The 23,502-nt window shown below is 66.9% G+C and overlaps 6 protein-coding genes across 7 annotated transcripts in view; 3 read left to right on the top strand and 3 right to left on the bottom strand.

The window, feature by feature from the left end:
- CHLRE_01g001983v5 (uncharacterized protein) overlaps nt 1–1,302 on the bottom strand; it is a 4,115-nt gene extending 2,813 nt beyond the window's left edge. For both annotated transcript variants that reach the window (XM_043058108.1, XM_043058107.1), the window contains exons 1-5: nt 1,116–1,302; nt 987–1,006; nt 856–868; nt 215–429; nt 1–43 (exon numbers count right to left, since the gene is read on the bottom strand). The exon at nt 1–43 is cut by the window's left edge and continues 197 nt beyond it. The gene's annotated coding sequence lies outside the window, so the exon portion shown is untranslated. The remainder of the gene's footprint in view (nt 44–214; nt 430–855; nt 869–986; nt 1,007–1,115) is intronic.
- A 150-nt stretch (nt 1,303–1,452) lies between these two features.
- CHLRE_01g002050v5 (uncharacterized protein) lies at nt 1,453–8,314 on the top strand. The gene is made up of 11 exons (XM_043058109.1): nt 1,453–2,163; nt 2,539–2,620; nt 3,118–3,186; nt 3,520–3,717; nt 4,060–4,303; nt 4,754–4,840; nt 5,181–5,284; nt 5,679–5,816; nt 6,091–6,344; nt 6,688–6,953; nt 7,208–8,314. Exons 1-11 carry the CDS (start codon nt 1,574–1,576, stop codon nt 7,420–7,422), a joined length of 2,247 nt encoding a protein of 748 aa, XP_042928023.1. The 5' UTR covers nt 1,453–1,573; the 3' UTR covers nt 7,423–8,314.
- A 48-nt stretch (nt 8,315–8,362) lies between these two features.
- Nucleotides 8,363–12,774, top strand: CHLRE_01g002100v5 (uncharacterized protein). The gene has a single exon (XM_043058110.1). It carries the CDS (start codon nt 8,445–8,447, stop codon nt 12,045–12,047), a length of 3,603 nt encoding a protein of 1,200 aa, XP_042928024.1. The 5' UTR covers nt 8,363–8,444; the 3' UTR covers nt 12,048–12,774.
- A 132-nt stretch (nt 12,775–12,906) lies between these two features.
- Nucleotides 12,907–15,702, bottom strand: CHLRE_01g002150v5 (uncharacterized protein). Its single transcript, XM_043058111.1, has 3 exons — nt 15,510–15,702; nt 15,241–15,438; nt 12,907–15,017 (listed from the first exon to the last, which is right to left on the bottom strand). The coding sequence occupies exons 1-3, from the start codon at nt 15,603–15,605 to the stop codon at nt 14,289–14,291; spliced, it is 1,023 nt and encodes a 340-aa protein (XP_042928025.1). The 5' UTR covers nt 15,606–15,702; the 3' UTR covers nt 12,907–14,288.
- Nucleotides 15,703–15,872: 170 nt separating this feature from the next.
- CHLRE_01g002200v5 (uncharacterized protein) lies at nt 15,873–18,317 on the top strand. The gene is made up of 6 exons (XM_043058112.1): nt 15,873–15,997; nt 16,090–16,126; nt 16,203–16,378; nt 16,562–16,613; nt 17,126–17,193; nt 17,594–18,317. Exons 1-6 carry the CDS (start codon nt 15,975–15,977, stop codon nt 17,634–17,636), a joined length of 399 nt encoding a protein of 132 aa, XP_042928026.1. The 5' UTR covers nt 15,873–15,974; the 3' UTR covers nt 17,637–18,317.
- Nucleotides 18,318–18,461: 144 nt separating this feature from the next.
- CHLRE_01g002203v5 (uncharacterized protein) lies at nt 18,462–23,476 on the bottom strand. Its single transcript, XM_043058115.1, has 6 exons — nt 22,181–23,476; nt 21,618–22,056; nt 21,272–21,514; nt 20,442–21,116; nt 19,607–20,099; nt 18,462–19,299 (listed from the first exon to the last, which is right to left on the bottom strand). Exons 1-6 carry the CDS (start codon nt 23,152–23,154, stop codon nt 18,944–18,946), a joined length of 3,180 nt encoding a protein of 1,059 aa, XP_042928027.1. The 5' UTR covers nt 23,155–23,476; the 3' UTR covers nt 18,462–18,943.
- Nucleotides 23,477–23,502: the final 26 nt, after the last annotated feature.

Below are 23,502 nucleotides of genomic sequence, written 5' to 3' on the forward strand. Positions count from 1 at the left end.
GGAAGGCGCGGGAGGGCAGACAAGGGGTGGGGGGTCTTGAGGGCTTCAGGAGGGCGGGCGGCAGGCAGTGGGTGATAGGATGAGTTCGCTCCGTAGGGCCATATGGCTCCCCAGCGTGCTGTCTCTCTCTTCCCCCCCCCTCCTCCTCCTCCTCCTCCCAACACATACTCCCCTCAACCCATCCCGCCCCCCACACGCACACACACACACGCGCCCGCAAACACGCGCACGCACCTTGGCCAGGCCGACGGTGGCGGTGCCGATGACGTCGTCCTTGCCCACGTCCGAGTCGTACAGCGTGAGGTCGGCGGTGTTGTCGTTGATGACGTTGACGGCGAAGGTCTCGTTCCACACCGGGTTCTTGCCGCCGTCCGTGTGCGTCTTGGTGCGGAACGTCTGGCCGCCCACCTTCAGGACTGCGTAGGGGTCCTGTGGACAGGGGGAGGGAGGGAGGGGGAGAGGCATGGGGGAGGAAGGAGAAGGGGAGTTAGGAGGAGAGGGGGAGAAGGTTCAGGGAGAGAGGAGGCAGGGGGAGAGGAGGCAGGGGGGAAGGGCCCGGGGTAAAGGGGCCGGATGCGCTTCGCCGAGGCGCCCAGCAGGTGCCCGAAGCTGCAGCGCCAGACACGCCACCCAATTGAGCCTTGTCAGGCAACGCAAAGCCACCCGATGCATCCCCCCAAACAACGTCCACACACAGATGTTGATATGAAGGGAACGCAGGGGCAGCGGAGTTCCACAGTGAAAATCGTGAACTGAGCGGGGGCCGCGGGCGGCGAGTCGTTGCAGGTAGGTGCAGGCGCGCCCGCCCACCCTTTTCGACCCCAGCCCCCGCATGCGCGCAACGCTATCGCTCACCTGTTTGCCAAACCTGTTGAGTCAGGCGCGGTCGGCCGAACACAGGGCGGGGGAAAGGAGCGCGAGCGTGAGAAGTTGATGTGTGCGAGGCTTAACGCGCGAAGACAGACCGGGCGACCCGAACCACTTACCAGTCCTTATCCTTGAGATCCTGTGGGTAGATAATAGACGACAACGGGCATCGTAAGCGTTCTTCGCATTTCTGCAACCGCATGCGACGTGGACTCCCCCGCGCGCCTGTCCGTGGCACCCGCGCTCACCTTGGCGTACTCGATGGTGACCATCATGATCCCCGCCTCGAGCGCCATGGCGCCTGGGTCGCTGTGCACTGACGCCCTTCTGTCCGGAAAAAAGGGTGGAACTCAAGCCAGACTCTGAGGGGTTGGCTGCAAAGCAACTGGATTTGTTTATACTGTACTGTACCCTGCTCAGCCAACTATCAATAGCACAAGACCAACAGCAGACCGTTTTGCCAGGCAGCACCAAAATGGTGCATGCAACCCGCGCCTTCTCGCGCACGTCCGCCGGGCGTGTCCACCTGCTACCTTCTACTTAGTCATCAACTATTTCTCTTGTGTTATATACGCCCAGATCGGCGACTCGCCCAAAGTTCATAGCATAACCCCACTATATTCGGGCTCCATCCTGATTGTTGCAAAGTGTTCGCGCGCCCCGCTCAATTCACGGCCCCAGCCCTGTGCGCGCGGTCCCGTAGCCAATGTCTCGGCTACCGGTGCCGCTGCCTGCCGTGGCCGCAGCGCTCGGCGTGGCCGGCACCTTCGCTGGGCCCCGCACGCAACGTGGCGGGGAGGGGGCCGGGCCCGGCTGCTGGGACCATGACGCCACCGCCACCACTGCCAACAACAACAATACCAGCAGCGGCATGAGCGGCAGTGCTGACTCGTCAGCTCCGGCCCACAGCTGGCTGCAGGGCCTGCTGACGCCACATCGCCGCACTGCTGTTGCAGCCGACAGCAACAGCTCCGCCACCGCCACCGGAAGCGGCTGGGGCTGGGGCTTGCTGCTGCCACGGCTGCAGCTGCCGCTGCCCCTCCTCACGCCGGCCCTGGCTGACGCCAGCGGCTACGACTCCTCCGCCCCTTCCACTTCCACCTCCACCTCCGCACCCGCTGCTACAGCCGCGGCAGCGGGCGCCGCAGGCGGCGGCCAGCGCGCGGGTCTGGTGCAGCTGCTGCTGCCGCTGGGCGAGGGTGTTGCTGAGGGCGGCGACCCGGACACCATCACGGGCGTGTTCCACCGCCTGGACCCCTCCACCGCCCGCCTGGTGCTGGTGCAGGTGGTGTTCAGGTGGGAGCATGAGCGGGGGGCGGAGGGGGCTTGGGCGTGGGGCTTGGGGTAGTTATTCAAATCGTAAAAGAAATCAAGGCCCAGAACCTGCCCACAGAGCGCGGGGGCGATAGGGGGGCCTGAGGGGCGCTGGGGAGGGGGGGGGCAGGGACAGGCTGGCGTGGGGGGCTGGGGTACGTCAAACCGGGACGGGGCCGTACGGTATGGCAGCCGGGGCAGCAGGCGCGGTTGTTTGCACCATCCCCAGGAGGGCGGAGGGGGCGCTGGGGAGGGGGGCTGCCTGCGGCTGTTGCCGAACCGCCGTACTGCTGCTGTGACACACGTTTCGTGTCCCGTGTTCTTGACGCCGTACACGCCGTACACGCGCCCGCGCAGGCACGGCGCGCGCACGCCGCTGAGTGACCGGTCTGAGCTGTGGGAGGGCGTGGCGTGGGACGTGTGCGGCGAGGCGTACAAGGTGGGGGGGGGGGCAGTGGGGAGTGGGGCGGGGGTGGGGTGGTGGGGAGGGAGGAGCGGGGGAGGTGGGGAGGCGGTGGGGAGGGGAGGGAGGGCAGTGGGGAGGCGGTGGGGAGGGGAATGGAGGGAGGGCAGTGGGGATGTGGTGGGGAGGGCAGGGGAGAACAGGGCAGGCATGAGGGGTGTGTGGGGCCTGGGGCTGCACTGGGAAGCCGAGGCAGTGACGTCGTCTGCGCAAGTCGGACGCGGCAGGAGCACGGGCGGAGTGGGGGCGGAGTGCGGGAGGTGGACGTTGTAGGAGCCTGTGCCGCCGCCCAACGGCTCACCCCGCTCAGGAGCCCCCGCTGCCCAACATATATACACACACACACACACACACACACACACACACACACACACACACACACACACACACACACACACACACACACACACACACACACACAAACACACACACACACACACACACATGTCACTCGCACGCACGGGCCTTCACAGGCTGCGGGCGTGCGGCTGTTCTCGACCTCGGGTGTGGAGAACCCCGTGTCACGACACGACACGCGCCAGGTGGGTGCGGCTGTGTGCGTATGCGTGTGTATGTGTGTGAACGGCAATGCGCCGCTGCCTGATGCGTCCATGTCTTGGTGCTTTGCGGTCTAACCCCCGTGTCAGCCCCTACCCCTTACACACGGCCATGCCGCCACACCCATGGCTTACCCTGACCACCAACTCCGTTCTCCACCTGAACGGCTACCCCCCCCACACACACACACGCGCACACACACACACACACACACACACACACACACACACACACACACACACACACACACACACACACACACACACACACCACCCAACCCCGCAACCCCCACCACCCCCACCACCCTCCCCGAGAAGCGCGCCGTGGAGTTCGCGGGCGGCTGCCGCAAGGGCGAGCTGACGCGGCTGGGCCAGGCGCAGGCGCGGCAGCTGGGCGCCTGGCTGCGGCAGAGATACGTGCTGGGCGGGGCGGGAGCGGGCGGAGAGGAGGAGGGCGGAGAGGGCGAGGAGCAGGGGCAGGGGCGCGGACACGGCTTCCTGCCGCCGCAGTACCAGGTGCGTGTGTGGGGATGTGGGGGATGTGGGAGAGGGCGGTGGGGGTGTGGGGCTGGAAGCGGGGCTGGGTTTGCCCTGTTCTACGGGCGGCATGCGTCCCGACCGCAGCAACTGATTGAAGCCGCAGGCACGCACCCATCGCACCCTGCCTGTAGCTAGCCGGCCGACGGCCTGGTCGGGGCCCCGGGCCGCTCAATCTACTTACCACTACCGTTCGTGCACCTACCGCAGTCATGCCCGGGAACCCAGCACACACCTCCTCATCGCCCACACCCTCACCCACACCTCACCACACCTGCTCACCACCACCACCATCCCCACCACCAACTCCACCCCCCTCAGGAGGGCCTGGTGTCGGCCCGCACCACCAACATCAGCCGCACCATCGCCACCCTGCGCGGCGTGCTCACCGGCCTCTACCCCGAGCTCCCCACCCGGCCCCCCCAGCACGTCTACGTGGAGCAGCTGCAGCAGCAGCAGCAGCAGCAGCAGCAGGCCGCGAGCGGCAGTAGCAGTAGCAGCGGAGGCAGTAGTGGAGGCCAGCCGCAGCAGGAGCAGGAGCGCCTGCCGTACGTGACCACCTCTAGTGCGTTGGGTGGTCGGGTGGAGGGTCGTGGGGTGGCGGGTCGTGGGATGGGGTGGGGTGGGGGGCCCCGCGGGCGTACCCCACGTGCTTGACCCCTCGCCACACTGTGAAGGGGCGGGGAGGGGGGCACGCTTGCGAGACAGCTTGTCGGGTGTCGTGATGGCCCCATGCGCTCACACATGTGTGTAGCCCCCAGCGCTGTGAGCAACAGGGGGTTTGGCACATCTGGGCGCACAACAGCAGGCGATGCCACATGCCTGTATACGGGTACGCCCAACCGCCCATGTGTCCCCGCCCCTATCCTCCTTCCCTCCTCTCCGCACCTCACTCCCCACCCCAACCCCCCAAGCAACTGTCGCCTTTGCCTGTGCTCCGCTAGTTTAGCTTGGTCTGGTTTGGTTTGGCCTGGTATTGACAACCCTCACGGCCACCCCCCACCTGCCCGCTCAGGCGACCTGGATGAGATTCTGTACGCGGACACTCGCGCCTGCCCGCACCTGCAGAGCTTCCGGGCGGTGCAGCGGGAGCAGGGCAAGGGTGAGCAGGGCGGAGGGAGGCGGGTTTCAAAGTTCCCTGTAAGGAATGTGGGGATGGAAAGGTGGGAGGTGAGGACCTGGGTTTGGAGGTTTGGAACAGCCGCTATCCCCATCAACACATCTCCATCCCACCCCCCGCCAATCCCGACCCTGTCCTCAAAGCCCCCGCCCCCCCGCACTCCACCAACCCCTATCCGCCCCGCCTCCCCACCTCCTCCCCCCTCCTCCCCACCTCCTCCCACCTCCTCCCCACCTCCTCCCACCTCCTCCCCACCTCCCTCCTCCCCACCTCCTCCCCCCTCCTCCCCACCTCCTCCCCACCTCCTCCCCACCCACCTCAGCCGCCGTCCAGTCCGACCCCGACTACGCCTGGGCCCGCGACGCGCTGCTGGCCGCACTGCCGCAGCTGCGGGGCGTGGACGCCGCCACCTTTGACAACCAGCCCGTGAGCAGAAGGGGGGGGGAGGGGGGCGGGGGCGGCAGGGGTGGCCGTTCACGGGGAGCAGAGTGATGGAATTCATCACTGGCGGGGAGCGGGGAGGCAGGGGTCAAGGGGACAGGGGTCAAGGCGGCAGGTGTGGGGCTGGGGAGGTGGGGGAGGGTTTTCTACTGGGAATGGTGGAGGGTTTCCTGTTGGGAATTGTGAAAACAAGAGCCCCCTCCTCCCCGCCCTATGTTTTTGGGCCGGGCCACATGATCACTCCGTCTTGCATGGACGGCTGTCCCCCTTACCCTCAAGTTTTAGAGGGGTGACTGCAGAATCCCCTCCCCCTTCACTTCGTAAACTTAATGCGTGTAACCCCCTTCCAACCAACACACACACACACACAACCCCGCAGTGGATCTTCACGGAGGTGCACGACGTGCTGACCAGCCTGGCGGCGCATGGCAAGCCGCTACCGCTGCGGCTGGAGGCGCTGGGGCCGGCGGGCGGCTGGGAGCAGCTGCCGCGGCTGCTGGCGGCGGTGGACCGACTGGTGAGGGGGGTGCGGGGAGCAGGGACTGGGGCCAGGTGCGCGGCAGTCGCTTTCACCACTGCCGTTCCCAGTAAGAAACCTGACAATCGAGGACCCGCGGCAAAGCAAGGCAGCAAGGGGGTTCCGTGTCAGGCAGGGCGGGTGTGAGTGTGTTTCGTGCGCCCAACCCAAACCCAGCACCACACGCGACGCCCACCCCCACCCCCAGCCCCCCCCCCCCAAACCTTCACCCACACACACGCACGCGCACCTACCGCTCCACCCACCCGCACAGGCCACGCTGGAGTTCGCGACGGAGGTGGCCCCCAGCGTGCGAGACCGCTTCGGCCGGGCCGTCATGCGCCTCAGCATGGGCCGCCTGCTGCACACCCTGGTCGGCAACATGAGCCGCGCGGCGGCGGCGGCGGCGGCGGCAGGGGACTCGGGGGTCGGTGCCGGTGCGGAGGTGGAGGCGAAGGAGCAGGCGAAGGAGGCGGGGGCGGCGGCTGCCTCCGCCGCCGCCTCACCGCGCATGTACCTGTACAGCGGGTGAGAGCAGGGTGGGGCCGTATTGGGGGGAGGAGGTCGGCGCGTGTGTGCGGACGTGTGTGTGTGTGTGCCTGTGTGTGTGTGTGTGTGTGTGTTTGTGTGTGAGTGTGTGTGTGTGTGTGTGTCTGGGCACCGGCACTGCCAGCCATGCTCGACACAACGCCGTTAAAATTGCGCCGCCCGCCCGCCGGTGTCGCCGCTGATCCAAACCCGCGCTACTCGCTCCATTCTTGCCCCCACCACCCTTCGCCCCGATGCCGGAAACAACCCGCCCCCGCTCCCCTCCCCTCGCCCCTCGCCTTCCTCCCTGCTGCTGCTGGTGCTGCTGCTGCTGCTGCTTCAGGCACGATTCCACCATCATGCCGCTGCTGTCGGCCCTGGGGCTGGACGTCAAGCACTGGCCGCCCTACCTCTCCAACATTGTCATTGAGCTGTGGCAGCTGCCGCAGCCGCCCGCACCAGCAGCAGCCGCAGACGCAGCAGGGCAGCAGGACGCCGGCGCACCCGCCGCCTCAGGGGCTGCGCCTCCGCCTCCTCCGCCTCCTTCCCGGTTTGTGGTGCGGGTGCTGTTCAACCGGGAGGAGCTGGCGTTGCCGCACTGCCCGCAGGGTAAGGTACAGGGGAGGGAGAGGAGAGGAGGACGGGGGGGTCGGGGCTCGGGTCGAGGTCGGGGTCGGGGTCGAGCAGCCAGGCACAAGCACCTCCTCGCGTGGTCTCCCCCGAAATCACCACTCTTCCCGTTGCCTGCACCTCGCAACCCTCCAATTATCGCGCCCTCCCCTCATGCACCAACCACCCCCTCCACCCCTCATGCACCAACCACCCCTCCACCCCCTTCCATACCCCCCTCCACCCCGTCCCAGGCTACCTGCCCTCTCTGTCCACCTTCTCGCGCGAGGTGGTGGGGCCCTTCCTGCTGTCCGCCGCCGACCAGCCCGCCGTGTGCGCGGTCAAGATGGGGCACGACACACCGCTGCCGCAGCCCAAGGCCAAGCCCGGGGCGGCACAGGCCGAGGCGGGGGTGGCGGCGGCGGCACAGGAGGAGGTCGCAAAGGCGGCGGCGGCAGCTGCCAAGTAGGAGGTTTGGGAAGACCGGATCGCGGGGAGTGAGGAGGGCGGAGGTTGGCGGGCGCGGATGCAGTGGGCGATGAGGAAGGCTGTAAAGGCCAGGCGCGCGTAAAGGCCATGCGCGCGTAATGCGGACTGCTGTTGCTGAGTAGAGGCGCATGTGTGTGGAGAGGGCGGGTTGGCACGGGCTTACGGAGCGTGTGCGTGCGATTGCGAGGACGGTGGGATGAACGGGAGGCCGGACCGTGTGCAGTGCGAGGAGCGCGGAAGCACGTTGGTTGAGAAGGGAGAAGGGAACGGATGGGCGCGCAGGGGCATGCATCATCCTGAGTCCAGCCGGCGACACAGAGAGAAGGCCGTGATTTGCACCTTACAGCATAGGGCACTCAGGTGTACTCGAGACATGTCATGAGGGCAAGCACACAGGTGCAAATGGGCGGGTCTGCTGACGTGCGATGTGGTAGTGATGCGCAGTGCAACGCCACTACGCAAGTGCGTTGTGCGCGTGAGAACTTTAGGGCGCAGACCGGCAGTGGCTCCTGGTAGTGACAGGTGAGTGGCCAAGTGCTGTGACAGGCGAATGCTATGAAGTATATACGGCTATTTGTTGGCCTATTCCTCAGCTTTCCCAAGTACGTCAGTGCGGCGGCTGGTCGAGATCGGGAGAAAGTATTAGAAGTCCCGGGGGAGCATGTGCCAATGCGGGAGGATCTTAAACGTTTCTAGGTAGCACAGTAAGGAGAGGCGTTGTGACTATCTGCACGGAGTACAAGGGAAGGCTAGAGGAAGGGGATGGCGGGAAGGCAGGAGGGCAGGGCGGCGAGGGCATGGGCGAGGGTGGCCGGGAAGAGATCGGGATGGCAGCAGCAGAACCATAGCCATGGGGAGTGCTCAACTACGACCGCAACTGTTGGCTGTGTTCCTAAGCTTCCAACGTTGCCGCAAATCACCAAATTCCAGCTTGCAAGTCTCTTGCCTGCACATCGTTAGATCCTCGGTTTGCAAGTGCCTGCAAACTGATCCCCAATCAAGATGCGTAGAGGTAGAGCTGGAGCCGGAGCTGCGGGTGGCCAGCACAAGAGCGCCGTCGAGCGGGACCTCTCGTCTGCGCTCACATCGATCAGGGCTGGCCAGGCCCTGCAACGGCACCTCGTCGACAGACTCGGCTCCAGCCGCGAGGAAATGTGTAAAATGGAGCAGTCGCCCGAAAACAACGCGGCTGTGCTCGCGCTCTTGGGCTGGGCGACACGCGAGGCGATGTCATGTGCTGCCCAGGCGCAGGAGGACACGCAGGAACGCCCGCAGCGGCCGCGCTCCGGGGCGTCAGAGGAGGAGCTCTCGCGGCTGCTGCAGCTGGTATCTTCAGCCATGGCGCCGATGGCTCTGCTAACTGACATCAAGTCCAGTTCGGAGCTGGGGCAGGCTGTGGCGCGCACACAGCTGCCGCAGGCGTTGGCGAGTCTGCTCACGGCTCTCTTCCCGCCCGGCTTCAGGTGCTGCGGCGGGGGTGGGGGTGCCAGTGGCAACAGCAGAGGTGACAGCAGTGGCGGCGGTAGCGCGGGCGTTGGCAGCGCCGGCCTGAGGATGCGGCTGGACCTGCTCGTGTATGCAGCGGGCCTGACCTCAGGCCTGTGGTCAGCGGCTGCACATCGCGTACCCGAGCTGGTGACATGCCTCCGGGAGAGCCAGCTGCTAGAATGCATAGCAGCCGCCCTGCTGCGGGCGCCGGCTGCGGAGTGCGGCCAGCAGCAGCACCAGCGCAGCGGTGGCGCAGGCGCCGGGCCCTCAACTTCTGGCAGCCACCGCAACGGCGGTACCGGCAGCAGCTGCTACGTGGCTTGGCTCCGGAGCGGCAAACAAGCCAAGCAGCTCTGGCTCACGCTACGAACGATGACAAAGAGTGTGGTCACTATGACTGCGCCCACCATCCCGCCCCGGACGTGGGTTATGCCGGAAAACATGCAAGCCATCGCTGGAGACCTTCCGCAGTGCCGCGAGGCGCTGTCGGGTCCGGCCGTGCAGCTGTGGCTGGGGCGGACGCTGGTGGCGGAGACCCACAGGTGCCTGGCAGAGGCGGAGGAGGAGGCAGCAGAGGCGGTCGGCGGCCGCGCGGCCGGCGGCTCAGCGGCGGACAGCTCGGGAGCGGCGGCGGTGCTGACCGGGGACGTGCAGCAGCAGCAGCAACAGTGGTTCGCGCTCCCAGAGTCCTTACGCTCCGGCGGTCTGCCGCTGCCAAGGGAACGCAGCAACACGGCTGACCTGTTGATGGATGTTGTGGAGTCGGTCGGGGCTGTGTGGGACTTCACGGTATCGGGGCCGCGCCTGCCGCGCCTGGGGCAGCAACCGCAAAAGGCCTTCTTTGAAAGGCATCCTGCCGGAGGGGCAATGCGCAAGGTGATAGGCGGCGTCGGCACGCCTGCAGAGGCGGCTGCCGTGGCGGCGGCAGAGGCCCAGCTACCGCCGCTGCACCCGCCGTCGTACACGGCCGTGCAGGTATACGAGATGACTCATGCGGCCCTGACGGCGGCGCTGGACCACGCGCCCGCCGAGGCCGTGTGCCTCCACGCGCCGTCGCTGCTTGCGCGCTTGGTGATGGAGCTGCCGCCGAGTCAGGCGGCGGCGCGTCTGCCGAGCCTGTGGCGCACGCTGTCGCGTGTGCTGCCGCGTCTGGCGTGCGGCGGCACTGGCGCCCCCAGCGTGGCCTTCGGCATGATGTCCCAAGGCCCCTTCTGGGACTCTGTGGCAGTGTGCCGGTCGGAGTCCACACGCCTATGCAGCTTCCACCTCGGCATGCTTCTACAGCTGCAGCTGACGTCAGCTGGGCGGGCGGCTTCAGCAGACTCGGCGGCGGCGAATGCAGCCACTGCAGTCGGAGGGGCGGGGCCGGGGCCGGACTTCAGCTTGCGCTGCGCTCTGAGCGGTGGTCTGCTGCCCGCCATAGAGGCCCTGCTGCGGCGGCTGTGCAGGACTGCCGCACAGGCGACGGCGGGGCCCAGCGAGGCAGCAGGCTTCGTGGATGCAGCGCAGCAAGCGTCGTACACGGTGCACATTCTGCTGCGCTGCTCTGGCGTATGGCCGGCTGTGCTGGCGTACGGGCCGCCGCAGCAGGTGGCGTCGCTGGTTCGCACCATGGGCAAGGCGCTGGCAGTAGTCGGCGACACGTTCGCTGCGCTTCGGCAGCGGCCGCAGCTGCTGGGGCCGGCAACGCAGATGGCGCGCGCGGCGAGGGGCAACACCATGGGGCAGGCAAACTTTTTTTCCGCGCTAGTCGCGCTGCTGGAGCAGGCGTCTGTCATGGCGGAGCAAGGGATGGTCTTCCATGGCCTCCGGGGCTATCCGGACGCGGCTGTGGCGGCTGCTCGGGCTGACCAGCATCGACAGGAGCGGAGTATGATGATCAATGACGCTATTGCAAAGGACCCGTTCACGCTGGACATCGACTGGGTCGCCGCCGTGGGCGGCTGCCCCTCCGCCGACACCGCGGCGGCGCGCAAGCAGCAGACACTGGCAAGCTGGGCGGTGCAGCAGTGGGTGCCGGAGATGCTGCGACAGGTGGAAAGGGACGGCCCCACAGCCGTAAACCGTGTGTACGCTGTCGGCCATCTGCAAGACATGGTTTACAGGGCCCTATGGCCGGTGATGCGTGAGCACCTGCTAGCGGGCCATGGCACGGCCGCAGCATCAACCGCTGCCCCCTGCCCGCCCGGCGCCGCAGCCAGCGCCGTGGACTGGCGGCACTTCCTGCTAGACCGCCTGGACGCTTTGAGCTGGACGGAGCGACTTCTGGCGAGGGTGGCAGACGCAACGCCAACGGCTGACGATATAAACGAAGGGCCCTGGTTCGTGCGGCTGGGGCTGTCGCTCCTAGCCGTCAGCGAGCTGCCTGGGGGGGTGGAGGCGTGCGATGCCGCGGCCAGCGCGGGGGGCTGCAAAGCAGCCGCGGGCAGCAGCAGTGTCGCGGCAGCGGCGTCGGGGAAGCTGCAGGCAGGAGGGGTGGCTGGGGTCAACAGCACCAGCAGGCAGCAGCAGCGGCGGCAGCAGCAGCAGCGCATGCTGCAGCACCTGCGCCGGATGTTACCTTACGTGGACGCGGGCTGGGCCGCGACTATAACCCATGTGGAGCTGTCGCTGCAAGCGGTGTGGGAGCAAGTGGAGGCAGTCGGGCTTCACCCCAGCGACACCACGGCGGCTGGCACCGCTGCTGCTGTTGCTGTGGACCCGCCGCCGCTCGTCTACAAGGTGCCAGAGCGGCTTCTTAAGGAATTGACAGCTGGGAGGAACCGGTATGTGGTGGTATGGAGCAGCGTGCCCTTGGCCCCGGGTACGGAGCAGGTGGTGGCGTTGCCAGGCGAGGCGGGCCTGGTGCTGTGCGGCAATCCCGCCTGCAGCAGTCTGGAGGGTGACAGCGAGGCAGTGCTCATGGCGGCGGGGGCTGCGGGACAGCAGCGGGGCGGCCGGGGTGGGGCGGCGGGCGGGGGCGGACGCATCAAGACGTGCTCCCGCTGCGGTGCGGTGCGGTACTGCTGCGGTGCGTGCCAGCTGCAGCACTGGACCACGGGCGGGCACATGGAGTCGTGTGCCGGGGCTGCTGGGGGCAGCGGCGGGGCAGGCGGTGGCAGCAAGGCCGGCAGGTGAATTGTGGCATGGGCTTACGTGTTTCTAGGCCGAGTCTCTTGCACAAGTGAACATACATGTGCGTGTATGTGTATGGCTCTGACAAGGTGATACGGTGTTATCGTACTGCATTGCATTTGTTACTGCATTGATAGATGCGATGAAGCCGTGGCAGCGGATAAACGCATCTGGAGTGTGCGTGTGGGTGGCAAATTGACATACATGTGTTGATGGGGCGCCTAGCTGGTGCGTCTGCAAGTGTTCGGCCACGTCCAGCCTCAGAGATTGCATTGATTACAATAGGGACCTGTGAGTACGTGTGCGGGTTTGGCAGCGCAGCGAGTTGATGGCGGGTACAGTACTGTGCAGGCACTACGGCCCGCTTCAGACGGCGCGCGCGATTGGCTCTGGGACAGGCTTGCGTTGCAGGTCTGCTGGGCTGCGGGCTGGGGCCTAGGTGCGTGGCGGTGGCCTGAGACTGCGGTGTGTCATGTAGAGGGGGCTCAGGCGTGCGTTGTAGCATGCGTGCACTATTCATGCAGCAGGACAGGGAACTGAGTGCGCCCGGCTGCAGGGCCTTCGACAGCGCGGCTCTTGCTCATCAGGAAAGCCATTACGGTACTGTGGCCGGCCAAGGCAACCCATGGCTTAACGCCTCTCAGACTCACTGTCGTCACTAAGCGGGGAAGATACGGTGATAGCTGCAAGCCAGGGAAGCCTTCCTGCAAGCGTTCCTGGTCCGCACTCCGCAGCAGCTGGGCAGTCAAGGGAAATGCAGCGCACACACCCGAGCTAGTAAGAAGCGCATGCAATCATGCGCGGGCCCGTGAATTCCTTATGCCAAGCCCCTGGGCTCAATGTGTAGCGAAACGAACCGGCAAGTTCACTTCACTAAAGCCGAGACGTCAACCAGCTAGACAAGCCGTCTGTCACGGTACTCCACGTGTCCGACCATGGCACCGAGCGTTAGCCCAAAGTACGAGCGCCGTGTAGCGCTTGTTTGGGGGTTGCCCTTGGAATGGCGGCTCTCGGAAGGCAGGAGCCCAGCTGCGGCCCGGCTGCCTTGCTGTTATCTGCTGTTATATGAACACTGGACGTCTGTACGGGAAGACGTGCCCAGGCGTGAAGGGCGCCATTAAGCCGCTCGCTTGGCCTGCCTACTGCCCCTTGACAAGGGCTGCCAGGCATCCCTACTGTTGAATTCCATTGCGTCCATCGACGGCATACCGCTATGACGTGACGCAGGGCACCTGCCCGGCAGCAGCGGCATGAAGCGACGTCTCCTGGAACTGGATTGTTAGTTGCGTCTTGCACACCGTGTGCACCGTCGTGGTTCTGCCTAATCAAAAGACAGCGCTTAGACCAAATACCGTATCACGTACGCAGCAAGCCAACTTAACCTGGTCAGCACCTTGCATAACCTGCTTCATTGAATCAGAACTTATACCGTACGTTGATCTGACACACGTGTACGCTTCACACTCAAGTAAAACATGCCGTTCATCCGCTACTCCTTTGTTGCAGTTCCTGCATCCCAGTCAGAACGCCAGCCGGAACTCCGCTGCCGCTGCCAGCAGCACACCAGTCATTCCTCCTCGTCCTCCTCCTCCTCCGCCTCCTCCTCCGGGGCGCCTCCTGCCTACGGCCCGGGCGCCTGCAGTTGGACCGCCGGCACCACGGGCGCGCCCGGGCCCCTCACCCCACTGGCCTTCCAGCACCACCCTCACTACGCCCAGGAGGCTGCGACCACATTGACACGATCACGACTGAATGAATGGAACACTCGCACACCTCTCCCAAGCTTTCGTCTTTGGACGCTCCGGCTAGCTTAGTGCGGATTGAGGCAGCAGCCTTGCTCACTACAACCGCCCCCACACTGCATGCCAACACCCATCGCCACGGCCTTTCCATGAATCAGCACATCCATATGCGCACGCCAACACGCGTACGCACCAGACGTGTACTCGCCACACAAACCTGCTCCGCCCCAACAATCACATTTCTGCGCACGCGCCCTGTCTTGCGGCCCACATTTGGTGGGTACGTCCTACTACGACGCAATCCCCATCGCTCCACATGGCAGCTACGGTTGCTGGCCCCCGGCAACCAAAGCTCGCAGCTGGACACATACACACCCCCACACGCGTGCTAAGCGCGGCGCACTGCCTGCTTGCACATGTTCCACATGCACGGTGTCTTCCCTAATTGCACGCACAAGCGCCGCACACACGCAGCCCCCCAGCACCACCTCCAGCAATGCATCTATCCCGACTCCATGGCCGCCTCACCACCCGCGGCCCCAACCCCTTGCACCATCACCCCGGCCCCGGCCCCGGTCTCGAACGGCGGGCAGCACGCCCGCAGAGGCAGCGGCAGCGGCACCCCGACCCCGAACAGCTCCGGCTGCGAGTGCGGCTGTGAGTGCGGCTGCGAGTGCGGCTGCGACAGCGTCAGCAGCCCCGCGATGGGGCTGGGGCTGGGCTCCATGGGCTCCATGGGCGACAGCGCCGCTGTGGCCAGCCGCAGGGCCGGAGCCGGCACCACCGCCGCATCGCAGGCCGCAGCAGCAGCTGCCGCTGCCGCTGCCGCAAGGCGCAACCCGAAGCTGCCAGGACCGCGGGGCCAAGCCCTGACTGCCGGCGTGCAGCCAGCCGAGCCCGCGCCAGCCGCCACCGCCGCCGCGTCGCCTGCCAGATCTCCTGCTAGCCCCTGCTGCTGTGTTCCAGGCAGCCAATCTTGCTCTTGCGGCCCCTGTTGCGGCCCCTGCCGCATCCCCTGCGCCCCCTGCTGCTGCTGCTGCTGCTGCTGCTGCTGCTGCTGCTGCTGCTGCTGCTGCTGCTTGAGCGCGCTGCGCAGCTGGCAGCTGGCATCCAGCTCGGTGGCCAGGTCGTCCACGGCGCTGCGGCCGCCCAGCCGGTGCCGGCCCCAGCCCGCGCGCAGGCCGGCGGCCGAGTCCTTGACGGGCGTGGCCTTGCGCTGCGTGGGCAGGTCCTGTGCGCACGGGCGGGTGTGAGCCGTGTGTGGGTATGGGGATCAAGGGCAGCGAGGGTTGCACATGCGGGAGAAATGAGCGCAGGAGGTCACAGGCGATGAGCAGCAAGGAAAGGGGAATGCGTCCGAGCGTGCGGGCTGGAGCGCCAACGTGCCAGAAGCGTGTGCGAGGCAGGCGAACGAGTCCGAATGGTCTTCCGCCCAACCCCTCTTCGCTGCTCACCCGGCCCTCCTGCGCTCGCAGTCGCCCAAAGGCCGGCAGCAGCGCCCCCGGCCGCCGCTGCAGTTTGCGCGTCCCATCCGCACGCTGCGGCGAAGCCAGGACGCCCCGCATAGAAAAGAAGCTCGGCGAGTGGCCCACCGTCTCCTCAAAAACCGTCTCCAGCGCCCGTTGCACCTTCTTGGCCTTGCTGTTGCCCGCCTGCTGCCAGCATGACACAAATAAATACGTGAGTTCGCGAACGAGGTAGGCTGCAGGCCAGCCATGCTTACCGAATGTTTCACAACACCCCGCCCCGTCGCTAGCGCTGTGCCTTTCAAGGCGGAGCGAGGTGATGTTAATGTCTTGCTGTTTTGGCACGAGACCATTTTTGCAGCTGTTTAGGAACGAAAGTCCGAGAGGGGTAGCAGGTGCTCAACCGAGCTCCCAAGACATGTTGCTGAAACGTGAAAGGAGGATGTTAGTTACGAAATGGTGATTGGCCGTGGCTTGTGTGATAAGGCGTCAGCTCAGCGAGGAGCCGGGGCTCCGGGCTGACAGCGACAGCGCCTGGATTGCGGTCGATCCAGACCGGCTCTTCCATGCTCTGCACATTGTGAGGCGTTGCTTACTGCAGTATTATACAATCCCTTCATGCCAATCTTACATAGCCCCACCTTTTAACCCCCTATTTGCTGTTAAAAAAAGAGCATCCTTTGAGTGCTCTGCGGGCGAGGAGGCTGCTCACCTGAGCAGCCATGGCTGACGACTATGATGAGGCGTAAGTAGGAATAATATAATGCGGCTGGAGCGATTGTACTCGCGGCAGCCACGGCGATGCCGAAATGTAACATAATGCTTTCGCCGATGCAGTGGCGGGATGGAGGAGGATATTGGCATGGGCGAGGAGGTGCGTACTTGAAAAGGCATGGGGTGTTGTGCTGGGGTCGCGAAGCATCGCCGCCAAACCGACGTTTCCTCTGCAGGCCGGATATGACGACGCGGCGGCGGAGGCTCAGGAGGGCGAGGAGAATATTGAGCTCCTAGACCACGCGGACGGGCAAGCGGGGCAAGGCGGGGGCCCGCGGCAGCGGATTACCACTCGCTACATGACCAAATATGAGAAGGCGCGAGTATTAGGGACACGCGCATTGCAGATAAGGTGAGTACCCGCCGCTGGGCAGGTGTCGGGGAAGAGGGGTGCGAGGCGGGGTGGTCTGGGGGTTTGGCTGGGGGTCTGGGCCTTCGTGGCGTGGCACGGACACGCGCACTGGCTGCCGCCACTTGCCGCGCTGACATGTCCCTCATTCCGCCGTCTGACCGCCTGACCGCCTGACCGCCGCAGCATGAACGCGCCGGTGATGGTGGAGCTGTCGGGCGAGACGGACCCGCTGGAGGTAGGGGCAGGGGGCTGGGAGGCAGGGGGCAGGGGGGAAGGGGCAAGGAGGCAGGGGGCCAGGAGCAGCATGGGAGGGCAGAGCGGGAGGGGCAGAAGAGTGCAGGGAGTGCAGGGGCCTCGGTCTGGGAATGACAGGTACGGGAACTTCGGAGCGGCCTGTGCAGGAGCGGCGTGCTGCAGACAGGGTTGCATGGGGTCGGTTGGGCGTCTAGTCGCCTGGTGTTGGGGCTGGCTGTTGGAGGGGCTGGCAGTGTGGGATGGGCGCACACGGGGCCGGGCTCGAGGCACGAGGGGCGCGGCGCTGTGGCCCCGGGCCTGCCACCAGCCTGCGGCGAGCCCCGAACCCCCAGCCGCGTACGTGCACGCGCCCACTCCTGTACGCAGCTCCTCCACCCTCCCTGCTGTGTGCGCGCACACACACATATACACACACACACACACACACACACACACACACACACACACACGCCTGCTCCCCCTCACCTGCTCCCGCCTCCACCACCACCCCAGATCGCCATGAAGGAGCTGCGCGAGAAGAAGGTGCCCTTCACCATCCGGAGGTACCTGCCCGACGGCAGGTGCGGGCGGGCGGCGACCGCGTGTGGGCGTGGCGGGATTCGCGTCAGCGTGTGGGCGTGCGCGGGGGCATGCTCGGGGGCGGGGGCTTGGGGCAGGAAGCGTGTGTGTATGTGCAGGGGCCTGATAGTGATGGCTGCAGGGGCCGGGGGTATCGGGTGTCGCGTTCAGGAAGCGCTGCGGAGGGGGGTAGGAGCAGCGCTGGAGGCGAGTCCTAGCCTTCCTCCGTACTGGCTGACACACACACACACACACACACACACACACACACACACACACACACACACACACACACACACACACACACACACACACACACACACACACACATCGCGTGTGTCCGTTCCTTGCGCTCTCTAACACAAAGTATGGCCCTTCCTCACTTCTCCCCTCCCGCCGCAGCTATGAGGACTGGGCCATCTCGGAGCTGGTGGTGCCGGACTGAGCCACATGGCCGCTGTGTTGGGGGGTGGAGGGGGAGGGGAGGGAGGGGGTGCGCGGGCCTTGTGGGGCGAGGAGGAGGAGCCGGCAGGTCGGGTGAAGCGCTGCGGGAGCACAGCAGCGGCCGGGCGGGAAGAGGCAGCAGCAATGGCGGCGGCGGAGGCGGCGGTGGCGGCGGGTCTTGGCCGGCTAGCTGGCGAGGGTGGCGTGGAGGAGGGTGGGAGGGCTGCAGGGCGAGTGCGCCCAGGTGTGTGGATGGGATCTCTGCCCCGTGGCACTACTGGCTGTGAGCCGCGGGCTGTGTTACTCAGGCGGAGTGTCTCCTGGGCCGGCCTTCGTGGCGTGTGGGCGTGCGTGTGTACATGTGCGCGCGTATGTATGTGTGCATTCGAACAATCAGAGGCGGCGGCCGTGGGCGGCGGCTCGGGCCCGGGCTGGGTTGGATGAGCGACAGGTGATTCGCAGCGGGAGACGGAAGTGGAGTCGGAGCGGACCGTGTGCATGGCCCAGCCACACGCCAGTGGCGGCGGGTTCTGGTGCTGGGAGGCGGGGCGGGGCCGCGGGGGTGTGCACTGCCGGTGCACTGCCGGTGCGCTGCCGGCGCCCCCCCTCCCCCCCCCCCGCGCACGGAGTTCGGACGTGGGCTTGGATGGGGCGCGGGTGGCCGTTGTAAGCCCGTGTGCGTGTGACTGGATGCGCCACACCGCTCGCTGCGACCTGCCATCAGCCTCAGTCGCATGTACGCCGTGCGTACGTCACCGTGCGTACGGCACCGTGATGGCACTGCGTACACACTACGGCCAGGCCGCATCCCTGTTTCATTCATGCTCAGCTCAGCTACCAGTGCAGCCTCACACACTTGGTTACTCACGAGGCCTCCATCGCTCCGAGGCAAGTGATTTGACACTGAGACGTCTCACGTCTGAGACACATACTGCATGCACACCGGCCAGCGCACCAGTGAGCTCCAATCATAGCGCGTTACAATGCTCGACCCGCCACAGTCCCAGACGACAGGAAGCACGAGGCACGGCCCACAGCCGCGTGCTGCCGTGCACGTCAGCAATGATAATTAATACCGTTCCAAACCGAACACAGTCCGTCAAGTTAGTTAGTTGCACTACTTGCTGCTTGCGTAGCGCCTGACACATGCACCAACACACGCTAGTACATCAATGCAGTGCCTCATGCATACGGTATCAGCTTGCATACCGGTTAAGTTACACAGCAAGCCTTGCGCTTGCCGACACGCCTCGGGGGACCGCGGGTACGCCTGCCGCCCACCGCCCCTCCTCCTCCTCATCGCACTGATCACAAGCGCCGCAACTGCTGCAGGGGACTGAACGGCGAGGCCACGCCGCCGCCACTACCACCACCCGCCGCCGGCACGGTGGGTGCTGCGGCGCCCCCGCCCCCGCCCCCACCCCCACCCCCAGCCCCACCGGCACCGGCACCCCCACCCGCACCAGGCGCCCCTCCTGCCACTGCCACAGACTGCTGCCGCAGCGGGGCCTGTGCGGGTGGCGCCAGTGGCGGTGGCTGTGCTGCTGCTGCTGCTGCTGCTGCTGCTGCCGCTGCTGCTGGGGCCGCCTCCGCCAGCCGCCACAGCCGCCGCCGGCGATCAAACGCCGCCAGGCCCAGGCCCGCCGCCAGCAGCAGGAGCGTCGCTGTGTGGTGGGTGGTCGAGGGGAGGGGAGGGCAAGATGCGCACGGGACGGGTCCAAGGTAGGGACAGCACCAGTGACGGGTAGGCACTTCGACTGGCACACCCCATGCAGCCCGACACAGGCGGCGGGGGGGGGGGGGGGGGTTGTGGCGTCGCAGCAGCCCGTGTTCCCTGAGTGGTCTGCACGTGCCGCCGTGCCACAACGCAGTGCACGTGCCGGCGTGCCGCATGCGGGTCTCGCAGTTTTGGGGCACATGCTCGCGCACGTGGCCGCATGACAGCCTCCTCCGCACCCGATGCGGACTCACCTCCCCCGATGGACGCGGCGATGGGCGCGGCTGGGATGGCGAGGTTGCGGGAGGAAGGGGCGGCCTGCCGCTGCGCTCTTGCCACCGGTGCCGGCGGGGCGGAGGGCGGGGTGGGGGCTGGCGCAGCGGGCGCGATGAGAGCATTCGCCGCCACTGACGGGAGCGGCATTGGGGCGGCTGTGGCGGCGGTGATGCGGCCGCCTCCACCATCAGCAGCGCTGCGGTTGCGGCTTTCTGCGGCTGTGGCAGAGGCTTTGGAGGCCGCGACCAGGAAGCGGGCGCCGACTGTTCCTGCTGTTGTATTTCTGCCTGGAAGCAGGTATCCTGTTGCTGTTGCAGCTGTTGTTGGCACAGCTCGATTGTGTGGTGCGGCTGGCGCAAGCGGCGGCTGCGGCTGCTCCTGCCATCTTCGCCACAGCTGCTCAGCTGTTGCTAATGAGGGACTGGGATGTTGAAGGGTCGCGGGCTGCTGCGGCTGGGTCTGTTGCAGAGGCTGCGGCGGTGACGTCGTTGTATTGGGAGACCGAGGCGCTGGCATCGGTAGGGATGGTTGTGGCGGTGGCGGCGGTGATGGTTGCAGCGGTGGCGGCAGCGATCGCGGTGGCGGTGGCGGTGGCGGTGGCGGTGGCAGTGGCGGTGGCGGTGGCGGTGGCGGTGGCGGTGGCGGTGGCGGTGGCGGTGGCGGTGGCGGTGGCGGTGGCGGTGGCGGTGGCGGTGGCGGTGGCGGTGGCGGTAGTGGTTTCGTCTGCGTTTGCGTTTGTGGTGGTGGTGGTGGCGGTGGCGATGGCGGTGGCGGCAGGCGAACTGCTGGGGGCGAGGGCGCCCGGCCTCGCACCCTAGCCATTCCGGCGGCCTCGGGGCTCGGGCTTGGGCTGGGGCTGGAGCTTGGGCTTGGGTTGACATACGGCTTTCCGGCATTCGCCAGCGTCAGCGCTGTGCCGTTGATGGCCCTAGCGCCCGCCGGTGGCGCACCCACCCCGCCCATTGGCCGCCGCTGACCCGTCAGGTTCCCAGCCGCCGCCGCCGCCACCGCCGCCATTGGCGCCTGCGCCGGTGCCTCTGTGGACGCTCTTGACGAATGCGGCTGGGGCTGGGGCCGCGTCTGGCTGGAGCGCGACTGGTTCTGCTGAGACAACCCAGCTTGCAGCTGCTGTGGTGACGGCAGCGCAATGGGCGAGGGCGGCGAGGGGGAGAGGGCGACCGGTGGAGCAGTCCGCTGCATCCCCGTGACCGCCCGCTGGAGGGCTGCCGACGGCGGCGGAGGCGGCGGAGGCGAAGGCGGAGGCGGGGGCGGAGGCGGGGATGGGGAGGGCTGCCGCCCTGCAGGCGGCACCGGCGGCGGCAGTTGTGGCGGCGGCGGTGGCTTCCGGAGGCCGGCGGCGGTGGGGCTGGGCGGCTGAGGGGCTGCTGTGGCCCCGGCCCCAGCCCCCGGCGCCTCGGACTGCTGCTGGGCGGTGCTGGGTGCCGGCACGGCAGCAGCGGCAGCACCAGCCGCGGCCGCCGGGGCCTGCTGTGCGCCGCGTGTGCGGGTGAGCATGGAGGTGGGCACACCCTGCCAGGCCCAGGGCGGGGCCGGAGGCAGAGGCGGTGGAGGCGGTGGAGGTAGAGGTGGAGGCAGCGGCGGCTGCACGTACGCGCGGCGAGGTGTGGCCGCAGCTGCAACGCCTGGGGCTGCTGGCACTGGTGCTGGTGCTGGTGCTGGTGCTGGTGCTGGTGCTGGTGCTGGTGCTGGTGCTGGTGCTGGTGCTGGTGCTGGTGCTGGTGCTGGTGCTGGTGCTGGTGCTGGTGTTGGTGCTGGTGCTGGTGCTGGTGCTGGTGCTGGTGCTGGTGCTGGTGCTGGTGCTGGTGCTGGTGCTGGTGCTGGTGCTGGTGCTGGTGCTGGTGCTGGTGCTGGTGCTGGTGCTGGTGCTGGTATCGGTGTGGGTATGGGTGTGGGTGTGGGTGTCGGGGTGATGGCTGTGGGAGGTGGTGTCAGTGGAGGTGGAGTCGTCGCCACTGACTGGGCAAGAGCTGCAGCCGCTGCCGCTGCACCACTGGTGCCGCCGGTGCTGCCGGTGTTGGTGTTAGCCCTGGTGGTGGTGGTGTTGGCGGTGCCAGCAGCACTTCCCGCCGGCGCAGCTGCCCTCAGCGCCCCAGTAGGCGAAAGCCCGGGTGACTGCGCTGGCTGCACCGCCGCCGCCGCCGTCCCTGGGGAGCCCGCAGGCTGTTGCTGTTGCGGTTGCGGCTCCCGCTGCTGCATTTGATGGTTGTGGTGGCGCCCCGGCACCCCCGCCTGCACCTGCTGCCACTGCTGCTGCCACTGCTGCTGCCACTGCTGCTGCCAGGGCTCACTGGGAGCTGCGGGCGCCGCCCTTGCCTCCGTTGCCGGCGGCAGCAGGTAAGGCCCCGCAGTGGGCTGTGACGGCTGGCGCCCAGGCGGCTGTGGCGGCAGGAAGAGCAGGTCGCTGTCCCTGACGTCAAGCGACAGAGAGTGCACCAGCAGGGGGGCAAGAGAAGCTCCTCCCCCTCCTCCCCCTCCCCCTCCCTCCTCCTCCTCCCCCTCCTCCTGCTCCTGCTCTCCCTCCGCCCCCCAGCCCTCCCAGCTCGGGCCCCGCCACGTCCATCACCCGCAGCCCCACCAGCGCCAGCCGCAGGTCCACCCCAGCAGCCGGCAGCGGAGGCGGCAGCGGAGGCGGTGGCGATGGGGCTGGACCGCTGCGGGTGGGGTCGGGCGCTGGCGTTCGCGGGGGCGGAGGTGCAGATGGCGGCGGCAGGGTGAGTTGGCTGAGGAGGGCGCGGAGGCCGGGTAGGTCGAAGCGGGGCCGGGGGCCGCCCGCGCCGCCTGCTGCCGCGGTGCCGCCGCTTGCGCCTTGCAGCGTCACCCGCAGCTGACGGGGGCGGCTGGCTGTGCCGCCGGCAGCGGCTGATGAATGTGGGGCGGCTGCCGCCCCTGCTGCCCCTGCCCCTTCCCCTGCCCCTGTGCTGCCGCTGCCAATGCCGCTAAAGTACATGTCGCCACCCACCACCAGCACCGCGTCATTGCTGCCGCCGCCATCACCACCGCCATCAGATGGCGGCTCCGTTTCCGCATCCGCCTCCGCCGCCGCGTGGCGCAGCAGCAGCAGCTGCCGCAGCGCCGCCCACAGCTGCTCGGGCGTGTGCAGCACCAGTGCCAGGCGGCCGCTTGACCTGCTGGAGGCGTCAGTGCTACTGCTACTGTAATTGCTGCTACTGCTACTGCCAATGCTGCTGTAACTAGACCTGCTAGCTGCTGGGCTGCTGTATTTGCTGGTGCTGTCGGCGCCGGCCAGGCTGCTGCTGCTGCTGCTGCTGCTGATGCTGCTGCCTGCGCTGTCGCTGCGGCCGGCCGAGGGAGCGCTCCTCGGAGGCCTCGGCGGCTCAGGGAACGGCGACTGCGGCTGCTGTTGAGGCGGCACTGCTCCGCTGCGACCGCCGGCGCCCTGACCATCCGTTACGGCCGCTATTACCGGGGGCGCTTGAAGGCCAAGCAGCATCCCTCCCGCCACGGCCGCCAGCAGGAGCGGAAGGGCATGTCGCCGCGGGGACATCGCGAGACGTGCCCGGGCCTAAGGCGGCTCCATGACCAGCTGGCTCATGTGTTGACGAAAAAGATAGAGAGCTGCAACTTTGCAGTAAGCGCTCAGGCTTCGCCGCTTCGCCTGGCGCGGTGCACCTTTGGTCCGTGGGTCTGCCCTAATTTCACCGGCTTGTGTCCGTATCTTTGCTGCGACAGCATGGAAAATTATAGATTGCTTAATTTGTTAGACTTCTGTCGCGAGCGAGGCCGAATCCGGCAGCTGGATGTTCCAAAACCGGGCGTGACTGCGACTGCGCAAGTTTCAGTGTACTCCATTCTGGCAACACAATTGCTATTTGTTGAGTAAGCATTCCACAAG

The sequence above is a fragment of the Chlamydomonas reinhardtii genome, chromosome 1 (assembly GCF_000002595.2).
Source record: "Chlamydomonas reinhardtii strain CC-503 cw92 mt+ chromosome 1, whole genome shotgun sequence".
NCBI lineage: Eukaryota > Viridiplantae > Chlorophyta > Chlorophyceae > Chlamydomonadales > Chlamydomonadaceae > Chlamydomonas > Chlamydomonas reinhardtii.

Bases quoted from the DNA above. Each gene is read 5' to 3' on its own strand.
- CHLRE_01g002050v5 (XM_043058109.1), top strand. From the start codon at position 1,574: ATGTCTCGGCTACCGGTGCCGCTGCCTGCCGTGGCCGCAGCGCTCGGC. The intron at 5,285-5,678 runs GTGAGCAGAAGG...ACAACCCCGCAG, and splicing joins CCACCTTTGACAACCAGCCC to TGGATCTTCACGGAGGTGCA. The intron at 6,345-6,687 runs GTGAGAGCAGGG...CTGCTGCTTCAG, and splicing joins CGCATGTACCTGTACAGCGG to GCACGATTCCACCATCATGC.
- CHLRE_01g002100v5 (XM_043058110.1), top strand. From the start codon at position 8,445: ATGCGTAGAGGTAGAGCTGGAGCCGGAGCTGCGGGTGGCCAGCACAAG.
- CHLRE_01g002150v5 (XM_043058111.1), bottom strand. From the start codon at position 15,605: ATGGTCTCGTGCCAAAACAGCAAGACATTAACATCACCTCGCTCCGCC. The intron at 15,439-15,509 runs GTAAGCATGGCT...TGCTGGCAGCAG, and splicing joins GGGGTGTTGTGAAACATTCG to GCGGGCAACAGCAAGGCCAA. The intron at 15,018-15,240 runs GTGAGCAGCGAA...CCGTGCGCACAG, and splicing joins TGCGAGCGCAGGAGGGCCGG to GACCTGCCCACGCAGCGCAA.
- CHLRE_01g002200v5 (XM_043058112.1), top strand. From the start codon at position 15,975: ATGGCTGACGACTATGATGAGGC. The intron at 16,379-16,561 runs GTGAGTACCCGC...TGACCGCCGCAG, and splicing joins ACACGCGCATTGCAGATAAG to CATGAACGCGCCGGTGATGG. The intron at 17,194-17,593 runs GTGCGGGCGGGC...CTCCCGCCGCAG, and splicing joins AGGTACCTGCCCGACGGCAG to CTATGAGGACTGGGCCATCT.
- CHLRE_01g002203v5 (XM_043058115.1), bottom strand. From the start codon at position 23,154: ATGTCCCCGCGGCGACATGCCCTTCCGCTCCTGCTGGCGGCCGTGGCG. The intron at 22,057-22,180 runs GCTGGGGGGCGG...GCTTGACGTCAG, and splicing joins GCGGGGCCCGAGCTGGGAGG to GGACAGCGACCTGCTCTTCC. The intron at 21,117-21,271 runs GCGTTGCAGCTG...CGCGGCGCACAG, and splicing joins ACCAGTGCCAGCAGCCCCAG to CAGGCCCCGGCGGCCGCGGC.